Here is an 18390-nt window from a genome sequence, read left to right on the forward strand (position 1 = left end):
CCTTGTTCAAAGTCACAGAACAATGACATGACAGTGCTGGGACCTATAGTTAAACCATCCACGGGCCGGCCTGGTGATGCACTGCTACAGTGCGCCGCTTGAGAGTGCAGCGGCGCTCCCGCCGAGGGTTCGGATCCCACATACAGACCGGCCGCTCACTGGCTGAGCGAGGTGCGGGAGCAACACCGAGGGTTGCGATCCCGTTGCCGGTCACAAAAAAAGACAAAAAGGGGAAGAAAAAAAAAAAAAACCACCCAACAACAAGTCCAATGCTCATGTGCACCAGCTGCCCACAATTATCATTTCATGTATGTTATGTGCATTTTTATATACATTTTAATCACTAAGATGAAAGAGGGGAGGGAATCATCTTATTTAAGCATTTCTAGTGCTGGTATTTTTTCTGGGAGGGGGTTTGGAGGGTAGTCAGGGTGGACCCCAGAGTGGACATCAGATACACATAATTAATCATTAAGTCAAAACCTTCTGTTCATGACACCTGGGCTTTCCCAACACCCAAGGAGACCATCACAACCAGGCAGCCACAAGCACCTGCCATACCTTGACACTGCTGAATTCTGGCCACTCTTGCTTCAGCTTTCCGCCTCTCTTCATCAGACTCACTTGTCCTTCCTCCTTCTTCTTCTGGGCAACTTTAAAAGACAACAGTCAAGAGACACAAGTGAAACCAAATCCAAGTATCTTTAGGTTCATTAGAAAAACATGGGAATTTGGCATAGAATTATTCATAAAGGAGAAAAATTCAGCATAAAGAGAATTCATCATGCTTCCTGGCCAAGAGATTTGGTTTTGTGGCGTATACAAAGGATCTTGCATAATGTAACACCGCTCTCAAAGTCAGCAGTACAGGACGTTCCAGCACACACACATGCGCACACACCCCACAATAGCAACAGTGGCAGCAGGTATAGCTAAAATAGTAGTTCTTGCTTTTTACTACATTTAGGCACTTCTATTCTTAATGGGGGTAAAGTAGAGGGGTTGGAGGGGATGGAGGTGGGGTGCCAGATGGGGTGGGTTGCAGAGGAGGTGGTGGAATTGTATATAACTTCAAGATCGAACTAATCAAATTACCATTAAGAATTATCACCCAAGCTTCAGGCCCCAATTTAGAAAAACTGTCCTTGCAGCACAAGTAATGAGAAATAAATTGACTTAGAACACTTAGATCCACCAACCTAGAAATGTTTATTGAATGATTCCTCAGTACTAAGCACACAGAGAAACATAAAACATAGTTCTTGCCCTCAAGGAGCTTCCAATCTAACAAAACACACACAAATATACATTAAAAAAAAGATAATAGCTACAAGGCAGTCTATGATGAGCACCAAAATAAATGCTTTAGAGAGCAGGTATTAAAGAATTTCAGGCAAGGAAGAGAGTACTCAGACTGAAGAAGTCCTCACTCACCAGGGAAGGGAGGCAGGGGCTGCACCAAAACCCACAGAGGGAGGCGAGGGCATTACATGCACGGAGGTGTGGACAAAGTTGCACACAGGGGGCTATCGCAGGCAGGTGCAGGGGGCAGGGAGCAGACCGTTCTGGCAGAAGCCAAGTGTTCATGCAGACAGACATGGTTAGAATATTTTCCCCAATTGAACAAGCCCATTCCATAGATTATGGACAGAAGGAAATGTTACCTTTCGACTGCCTGCTGGATCCATCTCATCCAGTTATTTCGTTCTTCCTTGGAATTGGTGTGAATTTCATACATCTCAGGGCCAGCGGATGAAGCGCTGATCAGAAACATTCCTCTCTCCTCATTAGCAACTTCTCTAGCAATAAGCTTCTGAAGAGAAATAACTGATGGCTTCTGATCCTACATAAAATAGGAAGATGTGCTGATGAACCAGCATCCGACCTGAGGTAAGCGTCACACACAAGACATGAGTTAAAGGCAGCAACCATACTGGGTCAACCTTCTCTCACGTCCTAGTTGGTAAGATCTCCAACAGAGAGGGTATGGAGAAGGGAGGGTGGAAAAAGACGATTTAGGGGAATGTTTGTCCTTAAGAATTGGTGCTTTAAAGGGACAACTTTTAAAAAGACAGAACAATCAGAGAGATAAGGGAAAAAAATACCAAAATGCCATAATCAAAGGAGAGGGATTTTTCTAGTAGAGTATGAGATAGGAAGCACTATATCAAATATCACAGAGAGATTGAGAAAAATGGAGGACCGACAGAGTCCATTGGATAGGGCAGTTAATAGTAGCACCATTCTAATAAGGTGATGGAAACAGAACCCCAGAAACCAGAGGGGTGGCCTGTAAAAATGAAAGGTAAGAACAGGAGGTAAGACCTTAGATTCCCAGGGAATAACCGACCTCTTCTGCTACTGTTGTGTGGATCTCAGCCACAGAACATCTACAGATCTACTCTAAACACTTCTCCTCACCAGCCAGGTGAGGCCTTGGTGTGCAGCATGGGTCTAATGCATTCATCTTCGTATGCCCAGCCCATTGCCTTGTATAGAGTAGGCACTCAATAAATGTCCATAGAACTAGTTTTATGTAATTCCACCAAAGGAGAATAGGAAGAAAGTCTAAAATTTGGCATCTAAGCAATGATTAAACCACCTCTTCTACCAATATTTCCTGTGATCCTCCAGTGCCCCATTCTAAGCACTAGGTATTCAAGTATGAGTAAGACACTGATACTGACTCGGTAGGTAGCTGTAGCTGAAAAAGTGGTCAAAAGAATACCTGCAGGATGAACAGTTCTGGGGGTAAATATGAAGACTCCTCTTTGGTTTGTGGCTTCCACCACTGTTTAGAGTTGGCTGCAGTGTGTGGTTTTGTTTCTCCCTTATGGACTGAGCAACACCTTTATCCAGAATGTGCCTCACTATCCCTTACTGCTGACTCCTCGGTGTTGGCCTGTCTGCTGTCCCAGCATTGTGTAGCTCTAACAATCAGAGAGATAAGGGAAAAAAATACCAAAATGCCATAATCAAAGGAGAGGGATTTTTCTAGTAGAGTATGAGATAGGAAGCACTATATCAAATATCACAGAGAGATTGAGAAAAATGGAGGACCGACAGAGTCCATTGGATAGGGCAGTTAATAGTAGCACCATTCTAATAAGGTGATGGAAACAGAACCCCAGAAACCAGAGGGGTGGCCTGTAAAAATGAAAGGTAAGAACAGGAGGTAAGACCTTAGATTCCCAGGGAATAACCGACCTCTTCTGCTACTGTTGTGTGGATCTCAGCCACAGAACATCTACAGATCTACTCTAAACGCTTCTCCTCACCAGCCAGGTGAGGCCTTGGTGTGCAGCATGGGTCTAATGCATTCATCTTCGTATGCCCAGCCCATTGCCTTGTATAGAGTAGGCACTCAATAAATGTCCATAGAACTAGTTTTATGTAATTCCACCAAAGGAGAATAGGAAGAAAGTCTAAAATTTGGCATCTAAGCAATGATTAAACCACCTCTTCTACCAATATTTCCTGTGATCCTCCAGTGCCCCATTCTAAGCACTAGGTATTCAAGTATGAGTAAGACACTGATACTGACTCGGTAGGTAGCTGTAGCTGAAAAAGTGGTCAAAAGAATACCTGCAGGATGAACAGTTCTGGGGGTAAATATGAAGACTCCTCTTTGGTTTGTGGCTTCCACCACTGTTTAGAGTTGGCTGCAGTGTGTGGTTTTGTTTCTCCCTTATGGACTGAGCAACACCTTTATCCAGAATGTGCCTCACTATCCCTTACTGCTGACTCCTCGGTGTTGGCCTGTCTGCTGTCCCAGCATTGTGTAGCTCTACCACATCTGAAATTGTGTACAAGGGTGTACCCAGAGTACCTTTTCACCCGACTCTTAGAGTAGCATGAGAAAAAACTATCACAATGGGCAAAACCACTTGTCTATCCAGTCCCATGCTCTGCATCAGAAAATGGAAGCAAAAGCCACTTTGTGGCAGTTTTTGAACATTGCCCTCTCTATTAGGGATATGCTCTGAGCTCTGTTAACCATTACTCCATTATGGACCTATTCTCCAAGACCTGACAGGTTTTCCTTGATTCAATGTACAGTCATAGCTTCCTCAGCTTACAAGTTAAACGGCTTCTGTATATAAAAAGGCAGAGTAGGTTTGAAGTGCTTAAGACATCAGCAAGAGTGAAATTATTTGAACTAGGTGGCTAGTGTTGCAGGGGTGAGGAGGTGGCTGGGTAAGATCTTTTACAAGCAAAGAACAGATAAATGAGTAGAAAGTAGTGTGAATTAAATCACCGTCAGACCAGGCGGCATCAGGGACATGTCCATCATTATTCATACTAATTACACACAAGCACTAGAGAGGAACTAGAATTCAAATTAAATCACCAGGAATGGAAGTTACATGTCTGCTTTGGAGACAGATGTCAGGCACTGGTGATGCAAAGGCCTAACCCAGCCTACAGAGATGTGTTTGTTTGTGTCGCTGCATTTAAAAAACAAATTTTTTGAATAAGTTGTCAACATTTCAAAATGGGGGAATTACACCTTTTTTAAAAACTCTAGATTTCTGGGTTCTTGGGAAATGCAGAAGATTAGCAGTCTGGGCCCATATCCTTATTTATTTATTTATTATTTATTTTATTTTATTTTATTTTATTTTTTTCAAAAGATGACCGGTAAGGGGATCTGAACCCTTGACCTGGTGTTGTCAGTACCACACTCTCCCAAGTGAGCCACAGGCCAGCTTTCAAAAGATGACCGGTAAGGAGATCTGAACCCTTGACCTGGTGTTGTCAGTACCACACTCTCCCAAGTGAGCCACAGGCCAGCCCTCCAAATCCTCATTTAAAAACACTGGGTATAGCTGAGTAATCTCTGCCCTCTTGGAGACTGAGCATGTACTCACTTGCAAGCTCACTACAGTCCCCACCACTCTCTACTGTCTCCTTGGTACTGACCCAGTTCACATTCACTCATCTACATTTCCTGCTCAATCCCTACAGTCATTTGAAGACCTCTGATGTGAAGGAAGAGAAAAAGAGCTGCTATCCTAAGCCCTATTGTTACACCATATCCATTTTGTGCTAATTCTACTAGCAAGTGGTTCCACTGTGATAAAAAGATCTTTCCTACTTTGATCTTGAACTTGCAGATTTACATGTTCACTACGTCTTCTTTATTATTTTTTCATTTTGAAATTACCTTCTCTGATATTGTAGAGATTCCTCCTAGAGTCAGTTTTCCAGGACTCAGTGAACACCTCTACATTTTCCTATAAATTTTGTAGGTTTGGGTCCTACCCCCATTTCCAGCTAAGTCTTCTTTAAAAAAAACAAAACAAAACTCTCTTGTAAGGATGTTATTCCATCTTCTTGCTACTTTCAGCTGCTTCTCTCTACTTCCAAATTCATCATGTCTTCTGTAAGATGTAGCAAGATAAACATCTACTAAAGAAGTTTCTTCTAAAGGCACATGGAGTGGAGAATCTCACCTGTGGGTATTAGCATGAGGATAACTTTCTAAAATACTAGGGTAGGAACTAGGAAATCCAGATATTTGTTTACCCTTAGTTAATCCTTCAATTCTCCACAATGTTAACTATAAGATATCTATGACACATGGGCTGTCGTCAGATAGGTATAACTAAAAAGTGTGTTAACAGTAGGGTGAACTTGATTCTTTAAGAATAAAATAAAGCTTTCTCTTTTGCTCCTTGATATCACCAAGGTCTTGGCTGGCCTTATGATTGCAACTACATGTCAGACTAACATCTTCAAGAAACAGTATGAGCAACACTATACTGCTGTCCACAGCAAAACACATTCTACCAAGAAGAGCTGAGCTGTGGCTGCCTCTGTTCTGGCATTTTGTGGATTGCATTCCTTACATCCTATTCAATGATGAATGTGATCTGTGGGTTGCACAGACAACTCTCCCAGAGGTCATATGAGAGAAGAGGAACAGATCCATATTTCATGGCATACTGTAAGTTCAGCATCATGGCTTGATCTGAATCTATATGCTTATGTTGTTCAAAAAGACAAGACACTTGTCTTTATGCTGTGTGTAATTCTTGATCAACCAGCAGGTCATTTGGCCTGTAATACCACCAGGAAGCAGGATTTGCTTCTCTTTCAGGTCTTTGGTTTTGAAGAAATCTTTGCTTCTGTAAGGATGTGGTGTAAATTTGTCTTCTCTTCCAGCATGGCCCTTACTATCCTACAGGTTACACAAAATGGTCCTCACCTTCCCATTTACTCTCTCTATGTTCTTTCAGAGCATCCTCAATAACGACATAGAGAGACTTCTGGGCAAATCAGTAGGTGTCATGAAATTTGCAACAGATACATTCCTATGGATCAGGGACATGGGGACTTGTTTAAGGCTTCTTGTTATCCTTTATACAACTCAACATCAGTATGCCAAGGACAGGTAATATGCCAAATGAGAGGAAGAAGTCTCTCGGGCCAACCTGATGAGCACAAGCAGGCAGGTGAGGTACTGCTCCAGCCCCTTCCCCCAGAATCCCATCACTGTGCAGACATGCTTCTTTGCTTTCTCTGAACAGCATAACAGGAATTTTACTGAGCTTTGAATTTGCCAAAACCAGTTGGCATTGATGATATCTGCTAAGGGTACCTGAATTTCCTATGATTTAATGGATGATAAACACCAGTATTTTAGAGACCACTTTATACTGCCCACATTGGTAACGGGTCTTGGATTCTTTTCTCTAGCAGGTCTTGATGCTCCACGATGCTAACAAGGAGGCCATTGATGATATCTTCCTTCCCTAAATCATTTTGGACCGTACAGATGCTATGTAAGGAATGTTATCAAACACTGGTTTTACCACTAGTCTAAGTAGGTGCGCCACTTTATACTGCCCACATTGGTAACGGGTCTTGGATTCTTTTCTCTAGCAGGTCTTGATGCTCCACGATGCTAACAAGGAGGTCACTGATGATATCTTCCTTCCCTAAATCATTTTGGACTGTACAGATGCTATGTAAGGAATGTTATCAAACACTGGTTTTACCACTAGTCTAAGTAGGTGCTGCCAATGAGATTAATCTAACACACTAAAAGATAAGTGTTACATGAATTAGTAGCCATTACAACACAAATAAGAAAGAATCTTCTTTAAAATTTGGCTACCAGGATGGTGTTCTCTTGTTTGGCAGAAGGAACATCATGACAGTCACTTTGGGGTTAACAAGTGGTATCACAAGGGCACCATTCAATGGGCATGGAGAGGACAAGGTGCTGGAAGTGACCACTGTGCCTAGCATTGACATTTTAGTTGCTGGATCTGAGGGAAGGAAGTAGGTGTGAGGATGGAGTTTGGAGGAAAGACCAAGACAGCCAGATGGCAAGGGGGCACTTGGGCAGTGCCTATTCACTAACCAGTACTGAAGTACTTCAGTGTTTTTACAATTGGTTATTAAACTGCTGAACCAGCTGACTACCAGCCCTGTGATAAATCAACACTTATTGTGTTAATTCAACCCAATTAAATGCTCATTATGGAATGCTGCAATCACTAATAAAAATGGGAATATAACAGGGGCATATTCTTGCTAATAATCATTTTATTTCACTAGGAATCTCAGACATTTTTCAAGGAAATGTGGGCTTAAACTGATTAAAATATGCATCACATGGTCATATACTTACAACAGCTGCAAAGATGTATTTCTGGTCTTTTTCTTGTAAAAAGAGCAGCACATCAGTTAGAAGGAGAGCTAGGATATCTTCAAAGAAAAAAACATTATTAATATTAACAATGCAAACCACAGTACAAATGCCCTTATTAAATATTTTGATTTCATCCCTGAATTTAAATAATTCAATAAAAATAAAAAGACTAAGATTTAGTCTGATTATAAAACTCTTTAAAAACATCTCTATTACAAAAGCCAAAATATATTCTATAGATAACTTAGTAGAAAGCTGTGTTTAAGTGTGCATGCTTGTGTGTCTAAACATAGGTACAGGCAAATCTCCAGCAAAATTTAGTTTTGTAGCTTTCAAAAATATCCAATAAAATAGGAAGTTATAATAGAATGGAGCAAGCCCTTACTTTTAAGGGGGGAAAAGTGCTTAAGAGAAAACGTTAAGAGGGCAGCTTCTGCCTGGACTTATGTATGCAAACGTGCCATGTTGTTTCATCTAGACCTGAGTGAGGTTTAAAATTCCATGCTTCCCTTACAAATTGTTAACAAGAACTCACTTCACTACAACCACTAAACATTCTAACATGAGGTTTCCAAATCACTGATTCTAATAAATGGATAAAGACAATAGGATCTACAGATTGTGGTTAATAATTTCCCCATACGACATTGCAAGTTGCGGATCAACAACTCTTACATCAGACATTGGCTGCAACCTCTGTCAAAAGATGATCATCCTCTAATGTGTAATAACCTTTGAGTAACTAGAATTTAACTACCTCACGCTCTCATCATCAGGAAGTTGTTAAGATTACGAGTTAGAAACAAGGAGACTATGCCCGTGGTTCTTAGCTCTCACCTGGGGATCTTTTAAGCATCCCTATGCTTGGGCTTCATCCCCAGACCAATAAAATCACAATCTGTGGAAGGAGGCATGAGCATCAGTAGTTTTCTTATGTTCCAGAGGTGATTCTATTGTGTGGCCAGGGTGAGAAGGCCTGGATCAGGCAATGTGCTAATTACAGATTCAGTCCTTAAGAAATGGAATAAACTGCTCTAGACTCTAGCCAAAATAAGAGTTGAATTAATGTCTGTGAGCAAACAGTTAGCACTAAGTGCACCAGTGCTGGCATGTATGTAGACACACTGCATTACTCAATAACAAAGATGACACAGAGTTCTTTTTACTCCTCCCTTCGTTGGTCTGACAGCCACAGACTGGCTTGGCACACAACAGAGCCTAGGTGTGCAAGTGTACTGCCTTGCTTTCAACACACCATATTTGCCAGAATAATATTTCCATGCCAATAAGGATTAGCAGACCTCTCAGTTCCTTTGATTTCAGACATCCAAATTTACAAATTCATAAAATATATATATATGAATCTTTTTGCATGGGGCAGCAAACTCTAACCAAAGATCTGTATGTCTGGCCCCATTTGCCTAAAGAAGTTCACAGCTCCATCTTTCAACTGACCTAGGATTTATGTGTGTGTGCCTGTAATTCTGAGGTTTTTTTTTTCTTTTGGACATCTGTCCTCTGCTGAATGAATAATGTGTATGAAAGGGAGAGAAGTTGGTCCCACGGTACCTTTGAAACGCCCCGTAGCAGTTTTCCAGTAAACAAGGCCATCGTGTAACAGTGTCCTTTCTTTACTTATCAGTGCCTGCTTCCGAAACACATGGCCATTTTTGAGCTTTGTGTATGTTTTGTTTTCAATCTTATTTAGGATCTCGAGCCATTTTTGGTTTTTCTCATATTCATTAACTTTTAAATCCACTGCTGCAATCATGTCTTTAATTAAGCAAAGAGCTTTGCATAAGTCTTTATGTTCTTCAGTTCTTTCTGCAGGGGAAAAAGAAAGAACATTATAAAATATGCCAGAGTGCTAAGGAAGAAAATTTTTTCTTTAGTTTTTCAATATAGATAAATGTATCATCTAAATAACAAAAATCCCATAAGAAAAATGTTGGGTTAAATTCAAATACTATACTGTCACTCTGTACCCTCCCCCCCCCCCCAAAAAAAATACTGATTATAAAAGATTTGCATTATTAAATGTGCTTCAGCTGACGAGAAGATGTGTGAGTTGTAAGAATGGATCTGACTTTCCCCCCAGTGCGGGGAATGTGTTATATGCTAACTTAGGCCTTCCTTCCACCTTCCCAGGCACAGGTCATCAAGTAATCCCCACACCAAGATTCTAGAACTTAACCCAACTGTGGGGCCAAGCCACACAAGTGTCCTCTCCGAAATGGAGCCAAAGGGTGACTTGAATTGGCCCCAGATCCATCTGCCTTCCTGGATCCCTTCCTCCAAAAAAAATAATATCCAAAATTACAGTTTACAATTGTGTTAGCATAAATGTGAATACATTAACATTATAAATAAAACATTTTCTTCCACCTAAAATTTTATTTTTTTCTTCTGATCGTAAAAGAAATTAAAATATTTTCTTGGGACCAAGGCACTATGCTTAATGGATAGGTTGGCCACAGCATAATAATCATAGATTCCAGTTTTCATTCTTTTAAAAACTGGCCACCTGCTCTTATCTCTAGATTATCTCAAGAAAATACTCTGGAGGAGCTTCTGGAACAGCCTCCTGAAACTCCAAATGAAAATGAATTTATCTATTTTTCCCATTTGATGATAAAGACACCTACTTGATATTTACTTAAGCATCTACAACTGAAAGGAAAAGTTTCAGGAAGTCAGAAGGTGCTAGAAGGAGAGAAGAAAAACTGACAGAGAAACGAAAGGTTCTCTAGAACCTAGAGCAGCAGAAATAAACACTTAGAAACAGCAGTCAAGTGGAACGGAGTATGCCCTCCAAATGGTCTAAACAGGTCCTAAATGTTGTAAATAAATACATGAGGGTTTTATCAGAAAACCTCAAGGAGCAGATCCTGACACCCATTTTTAACAAAAAAGTCTTTCTCACTGTCTTCAAAGAATAGGCTACTCCTCACTACTTTAATATACCTTATCTCCACTAAGCTTCTCCCTGCCAAAAAAAAAAAGTTGTTCTTTCTAAAGAGCATATTTTATAAATAGGAAAGCTGAGTAGAGAAAAATCAAAGTTGAATTACAAAGTGAATTAGGGTAAGGATAGAAAAGACTCAAAGTCTTTTGACCTTTAGGGACAAATTACTGTCCTATAATGCCTTGCTACTCAAAGTGCAGCAGCACCAGCCACACCTGGGAGTCTTGTGAGACATGCTTACCTTGGCCTCCACCCCAGACCCGCTGACTCAGAATCCACATGTAAACAAGATCCCCAGGTGAAGGGCATGACTAATTAAGTTGGAGGAGCACTGCCACTACAGAGTCATGTGAACCAGTGTCCTCAGAAGCCCAGGGAAGGTCTGGCCATTGGGAAGGTCTGGCCGAAGGAGGAGGCATCCATTCAGCCAACCTGCGACTGTGCCTGAGGAGCCATAGTCATACTTACAGTTTCTGACACACAGTAGGCCATCGTTGTTATTTATTCCACCAGGAATTGGACATGGGATGACTCTTGGAGGAGCACTGCTGACTAACACAATCTGACAGATTTTAGTCCTTGAGGTATTGTAGTAAACTCAAGAAAGAGAATATAAAATAATACAAACCGAAAAGCCTTAATTTCGTTTTCGTTCTTTTGCTGAGAACAAAGTTTATGAGGCTTTTCTCTTTATATTATATTCTCTTATACATTAAAATGCAGCGAGTAATAAAAATGGGACATAAGAAATAAATGCTACCATTCCTGCCTGTACTGCCCGAATTTAGTTCTAAATGTGGCTGAAAAAATGAAAAGCATAAATTATGCATGTCTACTCACCTAGATACTGACCTCTACTCCCACCCCCCCACCCCCACCCCCCAAAATGTTAGAAGTTGAGTTTGGTAGAGTGGGCATTTAAGACCTCATTGTCATTTTAATTATCTGTAAGTCAATTGACAATAATAAAGGCAATAAAAACAGCTCCCACCTAATGAGCACCTTGTTTACACCATGCTCTGCACTGCGCACTTTCTGAGACAACCTTATTCCATAAGATTAGAATCACTATTCTCATTTTGTAGTGGAGAAAACTGAAGCTCAGTTAATTAACTTACTCAACTAATGAGTGGCAGAGCCAGGTATATACAGTGGCAATGCAAGTTTACACAATTCTAAATCCAAGTCCTTGTTAATATAACACACTAACACCCTAATAATAATTTTTACTCAAGATCAATAAGCTAGCCTGAGGATCAGGCATTTTTATTTATTTTTTCATTGCACTGATACGTATTTATTAACTGATAGCCTATTCTGTACCAGCCAGTGAAGAACCAGCTGTGCCCCAGGCAAGGAGATCCCACAAGGGGTTTACAGTCCAGCCATGTGCATTAATAGCTTCTTAAAAGATGCCCAAATGTCACTCCCTAGAACTTGATGAATTGACAGGGTCAGTAATATCTCCTTCACACAAACATCCTTAATCTAATAACTCATTGGTTGGGAGAGGTGGCATTTGGTGACAGAAGCAACCAACGGCATCATTTCACCAGACTGCTGTGAGGTAACAGAAGGTGAGAAAGAGGAGGAAGTAAGAAGGCCCACCTATGGGGAAACATACAGGAGAAAGGCAGGGTCAGAGAATGAAGAAGGCTGCTTTGATTGGGCTACTTGTAGGCACTCAGACTATTAACTAACCTGCATTAGGAAAGATAATTTCTCAAAATGAATCCAAATTCTAAGGCTTTTACAGTTTCCCCAAAATGAAAATAGAATCAGAGGCCACAAGCACTTATACCTACTTAGGATACCTCAGCTGTGTTTAAAACCAAAAAGAGAGGCAAATGTTTGTCCCAGAAATCACCACTCACCCTTTGTGTACTGCAGGATCCTTTCCACCAAGACAGGGTATTTTGTGATACGCTGAGTGACCAGCAGAATGCATTCTGGAATTCCTCGGCGTCGAACCAAAAGATTACTATTTCGGAGCTTAAAAAGATATATATACATATATATATATATATATATTTTTTTTATATACATATATACACAAATTCTAACCTGTATTTAACTTTTACATATGAATTTAATAATGCAAAGAATCTGCAGAGGTACAATTCTGTACGGACTTATAATATTCATTGTTATTAATTAAAACTTGATGCACTGTCATTAATTTAAATTGCACACTTTGTCATTAATTTGAATACCTCAACTCTCCAAGATTTCAAGAAGTTTCAATCTACTCTGATATATTTGTAGTTAATTCCAAAAGAAAGCAAGCTCCAATTCTTCTACGTGCCAAGATTCATAAACAGCAAGTTTTTGAGAAATAATCAGAAATCAGAGTTGGACTGTGAACATGAGATTGCAGTTTACTATTTGTTTTTCTAATAGGTCTTCTTTGGCATAGTTACTTCAAATCAGAGCAACTTTTTTCTAAATATCTCAAAGTACTTTTCCTTAAAAGTTTTCAAGTCCTCAACACACATGTACATTAAAAAAAAAAAAAGGAGGAGAATCTGGTAGCATTTTTAAAATAGCAGGTAAAAATTTAGAATCCAGGAAACTTTACAGGACAAATTTCTTCAACAGATGAACTGGAGGAAGGGGAAAAAGGAGGGAGAGCATTCAAATTAAGAAATTTAAGAGATATAACCACCAAATACAATATATGAATCTTGGTCAGATATTGATTTAAGCAATCCACTTTTTTGAGATAATTAGTGAAATTTGAAGATATCAAAGAATTATTGCTAATTTATTTAGTGTAATAATTTTAATTTTTAATTTATTAATTTAAAATTTTTAAATTTGAGTGTAATACTTTTTAAAATATGCTGTTTAGAGGTATATATTACAGATGAAATTATATAATGTCATGAATTAGCTTCAAAGTAACACAATGGGGCTGAGGTAAATTCTGTGTTTTTTTTTACTTTGACTTTTCTGATATATAACCTTTCAGGGCATGAAAAAGCTTTCCAGGATATTACAAATATTCTCAGAAGTTTGGGGGGCATGACCTCACAAACAAAAGATACAAAAGAAAATGATTTGGAAGAAATATTTCACTAACACAGAAAAAATGATTTTCCATCTTTGTTACAAACCTACCATTTCCTTCTCCTCTCCCTGAAAAACAGCACCTAAATATAAAACTTGTTTAAATCATGTAAGAAGCAAAGTATGAACTATTTCCTCCTACTGGTTTACCACTTTGTAATAAAGTTTTAAAATACTTGCCTTAATAAAATTCTGAAACTTTTTATTCTGCTGGAGTTCTTTAAAGAGGCTAACAGCTTCTTTGTGATGGCTACAGAATTCTCCATATATCTTCTTCATTTTACTTGCATTTTCTTCTGAAAACTGACAAGAATAAAATTTCAATAATGGTTTATAAATTTAATAAGTTCTTTTTTTTTTTTTTTTTTCCTTTTTGTCTTTTTTCGTCACCGGCAACGGATCGCAACCCTCAGTGTCACGCCCGTACCAGACCGGGACCGGCAATGGGATCGCAACCCTCAGTGTCGCGCCCACACCTCACTCAGCCAGTGAGCGGCCGGTCTGTATGTGGGATCCGAACCCTCGGCGGGAGCGCCACCGCGCTCCCAAGCGGCGCACTGTAGCAGTGCGCCACCGGGCTGGCCCAGTATAAATTAAATAAGTTCTGAACGCAGAAAAGAACATGCAATTTTCATATACTATAAAACATTACTTGCAAATAAAGAATAAACATCATGGAATTTCTAAACACAATCACTTCTCCTCCCCAGACACCGTTTAAATTAAAATAAAAGAAAGTAGTTGAGTGGTAAGGGTCGACCTAAAGTGATTATATTATATTGATTATCAAATAGCCAAATGAAGAATATTTGATGATTTCTATTCCTTTTTCAGTTTTTTACAGCTTTCTCATTTCAATTTGTAGTTTTATTTAGATTGAAAGAAGAGTACGTAGCAACATTTGGGGGCCGTCAGGAAGGTCTGGCCTCCCAAAGAAATTACCAGTTGGCATTTACATTGGCTACTGACCATGTCCATAGATTCTGTCCCCAGCTGAGAATTTGAGTTTTGTCCACACATCACAATTAGGTCAAGTGATAGGCTATCATTAGCCAAGATGAAAGAAAATGCCAATTTATTAACTGATGAAGAGAAGTAGAGATGTGGTTTGGATATTTCAATAAGCCTGACTTCTAGAAAAATCTACATAGGAACCAACTCAGTGCAATGTGTTGAGAATTATTAGCTGGATGATTTGAGTGCCAGTTTTTTAGGTTATGATAGCCCTACGTGCACTTGTCCACACTGAAGATCACTGCAACAGAAACAAGAACACACACACCATCCCTCCCCCCCGAAAAGTGTTTAATATTTACATCACCATCTCTGGTCTTTTTTATCTTTGCTTCCAGTTTTATCGATACTTGAGGCCAATAATGTCTCAAAAGATGATCTTTAAACCACTTAAATTGTTAATTTAATCCTCAGGAAACACCTTTATTACCAAAGTACTGGGAGACCCCCTTGCCACACCCACTATACTGATCAACAACTGGAACACTAAAGCAGACTGAAATCCTTTTCTCTGAATACCAAGCATCCTTTCCCCAAAGGGGCAGTATGTGCTTCATCCAGGAGACCACCATCCCGTGTGAGAGCCACCTTCCCAAACCTTGCTCTCAATTTGTCCACAGAAATTAAATACACAGCCGATAGAGATATGCTATTTTTGTTAATATGAAAGTAACTTGAGAATGAAAATGGTTTAAATGATCAGAATTAAAGAATGGTAAAGTCATGATTATTTGTATCAAGGAAAGATGCAAATAATTTCAAATGACAAAATAAAACTCTTACACTTCATTTTTGAATGCACTGAGGTTCAAGTTCACTCAGACACATTCAGACAGTTTTATTCAAGCTGTCTTGCAAAGTATTTTACACTCGCTTAATGTGGCCCTGTTACTTGGCACCATGTTTCAGGTTAATAATGAGGACAGAACAGGTCAGGACTTTAAAGACAATTTGCAAAGCAGATACCTCTTTGATTAAAAATTGTTATTACCAGTGTGCATTTTTACATTGTTAGACATGTAGGAGTGGCTATTGGGCAATAACTCAAGTTGTGTTTTTATGCATTAAAAATACTTGTATTTATATCATATTTAAGCATATTTATTTTAATGAACTTAACTTCCCCATTTTTAGCAAACAGACCAACAGCTAAACTCCATCACTATATGTGACTGGGTTAAACTGCTTCAAAAAATAACATTTTGGGAGAAGATGGCAGTTTGGCATCTACCTAGGGAAAGCCATACTAAAGTAAGTACAGATGGATCTCCATGCCTTTCCCCAAGCACAGTAGGTGATCATAAAACCTGGCATTCAAGTAAATTCCTGGTGGTGTCTTTTTTCCTAAGTGACCCATTCATTCAATAAATATTTATAGTACCAAGCACTGTTCTAGGTGCTGAAATACGGTAGTTGTCTAATAGACAAGGATCCCTGCCTTACCGGGATTTACAGTCTTGTGATGGCAAATGCTTCCCCAGAAAGTCATAATGTATGTCTCAAAGATAGCATATTTTTAGCTCGTGTTGATGAAAGAGCAGGTTTTGATTGAAATCCCAGTTAGGTCACTTATGAGAAAGTCATTACCTTCTCCATGCCTCAGTTTTTGGAAGAATACATCTACCTCGCAATGGTGTGAAGCTTAAATGAGGTCATACACATAAAAGCACCCTAAAAATGACTGCCATATGGGAGTCCCATGTTATCTAACTTCTCTATTAGCATGTTTTTAATGGAGAACCCCTTCCGAGAGTTCAGAGGGCTGATGCACATTGTCAAAAGCAGGCAGTGGTGGTTTGCTTTTATTAGGAGAGTGGCTCAACCCATTCTTGCTGATGTTTCAAACATCCCAAGCACTTAAAAAGTGCGTTCCTCTAGTGAGCTTTGCTTGTCTTGTCCCCAGGCATGAACTCTAGAGCTTTAATGATAATAGACTTGCCTCACTCCTCCTAAGCTGAGCCAGCATTTGTCTTGGAGACATAAGTGCGACTATCACAGGCCCACTGGGGAAACCATGTTATTAGAGAGCCCATCACATCAAAAAGTCTAAGTAGGATTTTCATAAGGGGATTAATGTATGACCGTAACTCCTGACAGAGGCAGCAATAGGGCCAGGGATGACCCAGCCAGGTCCTGTGACACACAGAGGACTCAGACATTGGTTGGTAAAAGTTCTCAGGCATTAGTCATACAAATCAACATCAAATAAAAGAAAACCAACCAAGCCCATCTGGCAATAATTGTAATGAAATTAATTCCATTTTTCCACAGGCTTTTAACACTATAGAGAGTCTACAAACCTTTAGGTTTTCGAGGTCCTTAAAACTTTCTCACCTGTTGTACCAGAATATCTCCAATTCGGTCGATCACAAAATTTCTGTCGTTGCCAGCACAAGATTCTTGCCTTCGCTCCTTCATGCTATAGAAGAAATGCCTATGGATTTCAAGCAACTCATCTAAACAGGGGAAGATCTTATCCACAGTGCTGTGGTCAAGCTGCAGCTCCTCTTTCATGCCTTTCCTGAAGATCTCAGACATGATGAACAGGGTCTGGATGTGATGCATTTCTGTTTGCATTAGCTCTGAAATATGTGAGCAGAAACATGCTTTATACAAGCTTGAAAAACAAAGTATCCCTACTGACCCAAATTAGCAACTCAGCACTATACGGTACACAAATAAAAAAGAACAGATGTTTACGAATAACAATACTTCTTCCAATATAAAAATCAGCACTGATTTTGACCCAAATTAGCAACTCAGCACTATACGGTACACAAGTAAAAAAGAACAGATGTTTACGAATAACAATACTTCTTCCAATATAAAAATCAGCACTGATTAAATATTTAACTTAAATTCAAAATATTAAGCTACTTTCTTTTTTCCAGATATTAAGGGAGGATATATGTAAGTCAAGTCCAAATAAGAGTCAAATGTACCTGAAACTCTCATAATATAATGAGTTATCATCTTTAGGTACCTTCAGCTAAGAACCAGGCCATTCCTCCCTGAATGTTCTATAAAAGATAACTTGGTTTGCTGGTTTTCTTTATTTCTTTGGTTTTGCATTGAGTAGGAACACAATTAATTTGATGAATTAAATTGAACTAAATATAATAAAGCTCCTCAATGCAGACAACAGTAGGTACTTTCTATTGCAGGATCTGTCACCAAAATTTCACTTTCTCCAGGGGAAAAATGTATCACAGTCAAAAGACACCATCAAGAAAGTGAAAAGACAACCCACAGAATGGGAAAAAATAGTTGCAAATCTTATATCTAATGAGGAACTTGTATCCAGAATATATTTTTTAAAAACTCTTTTAAAAACTCTTACAAGTCCACAATAAAAAAAAAACAATTTAAAAATGGGCGAAGAATTTAAATAGATGTTTCTCCAAAGAGATATTAAAATGGCCAACAAGCACATGAAAAGATGTTCAACATCATTAGTCGTTAGGGAAATGCAAATCAAAACCAAAATGAGACCTCATTTCCCATACACTAGGACAATTATAATAAAAAAATATAGAATGTGGGAGAAATTGGAACCCTCATGCATTGCTGTTAGGAATGTAAAATGGTATAGCACATTTGGAAAACAGTCTGCTAGCTTCTCAGAAGATTAAACATAAAGACCCAAAAAGTGGAAACAACCCAAAATGTTCAACTGATG

At 39.2% G+C, this 18390-nt stretch overlaps 1 protein-coding gene across 1 annotated transcript in view; it reads right to left on the reverse strand.

Moving 5' to 3' along the window:
* ARHGEF28 (Rho guanine nucleotide exchange factor (GEF) 28) overlaps positions 1-18390 on the reverse strand; it is a gene marked incomplete at its 5' end in the record, with an annotated part of 106704 nt that overhangs the window by 49700 nt on the left and 38614 nt on the right. Inside the window, 7 exons of the mRNA XM_008590079.1 lie at positions 562-653; positions 1665-1843; positions 7643-7719; positions 9233-9487; positions 12503-12620; positions 13878-14000; positions 17046-17293. Of these exons, the coding sequence (XP_008588301.1) occupies positions 562-653; positions 1665-1843; positions 7643-7719; positions 9233-9487; positions 12503-12620; positions 13878-14000; positions 17046-17293 (1092 nt within the window). The remainder of the gene's footprint in view (positions 1-561; positions 654-1664; positions 1844-7642; positions 7720-9232; positions 9488-12502; positions 12621-13877; positions 14001-17045; positions 17294-18390) is intronic.

The sequence above is a fragment of the Galeopterus variegatus genome, unplaced genomic scaffold (genome assembly GCF_000696425.1).
Source record: "Galeopterus variegatus unplaced genomic scaffold, G_variegatus-3.0.2 Scaffold5838, whole genome shotgun sequence".
Taxonomy (NCBI): Eukaryota; Metazoa; Chordata; class Mammalia; order Dermoptera; family Cynocephalidae; genus Galeopterus; species Galeopterus variegatus.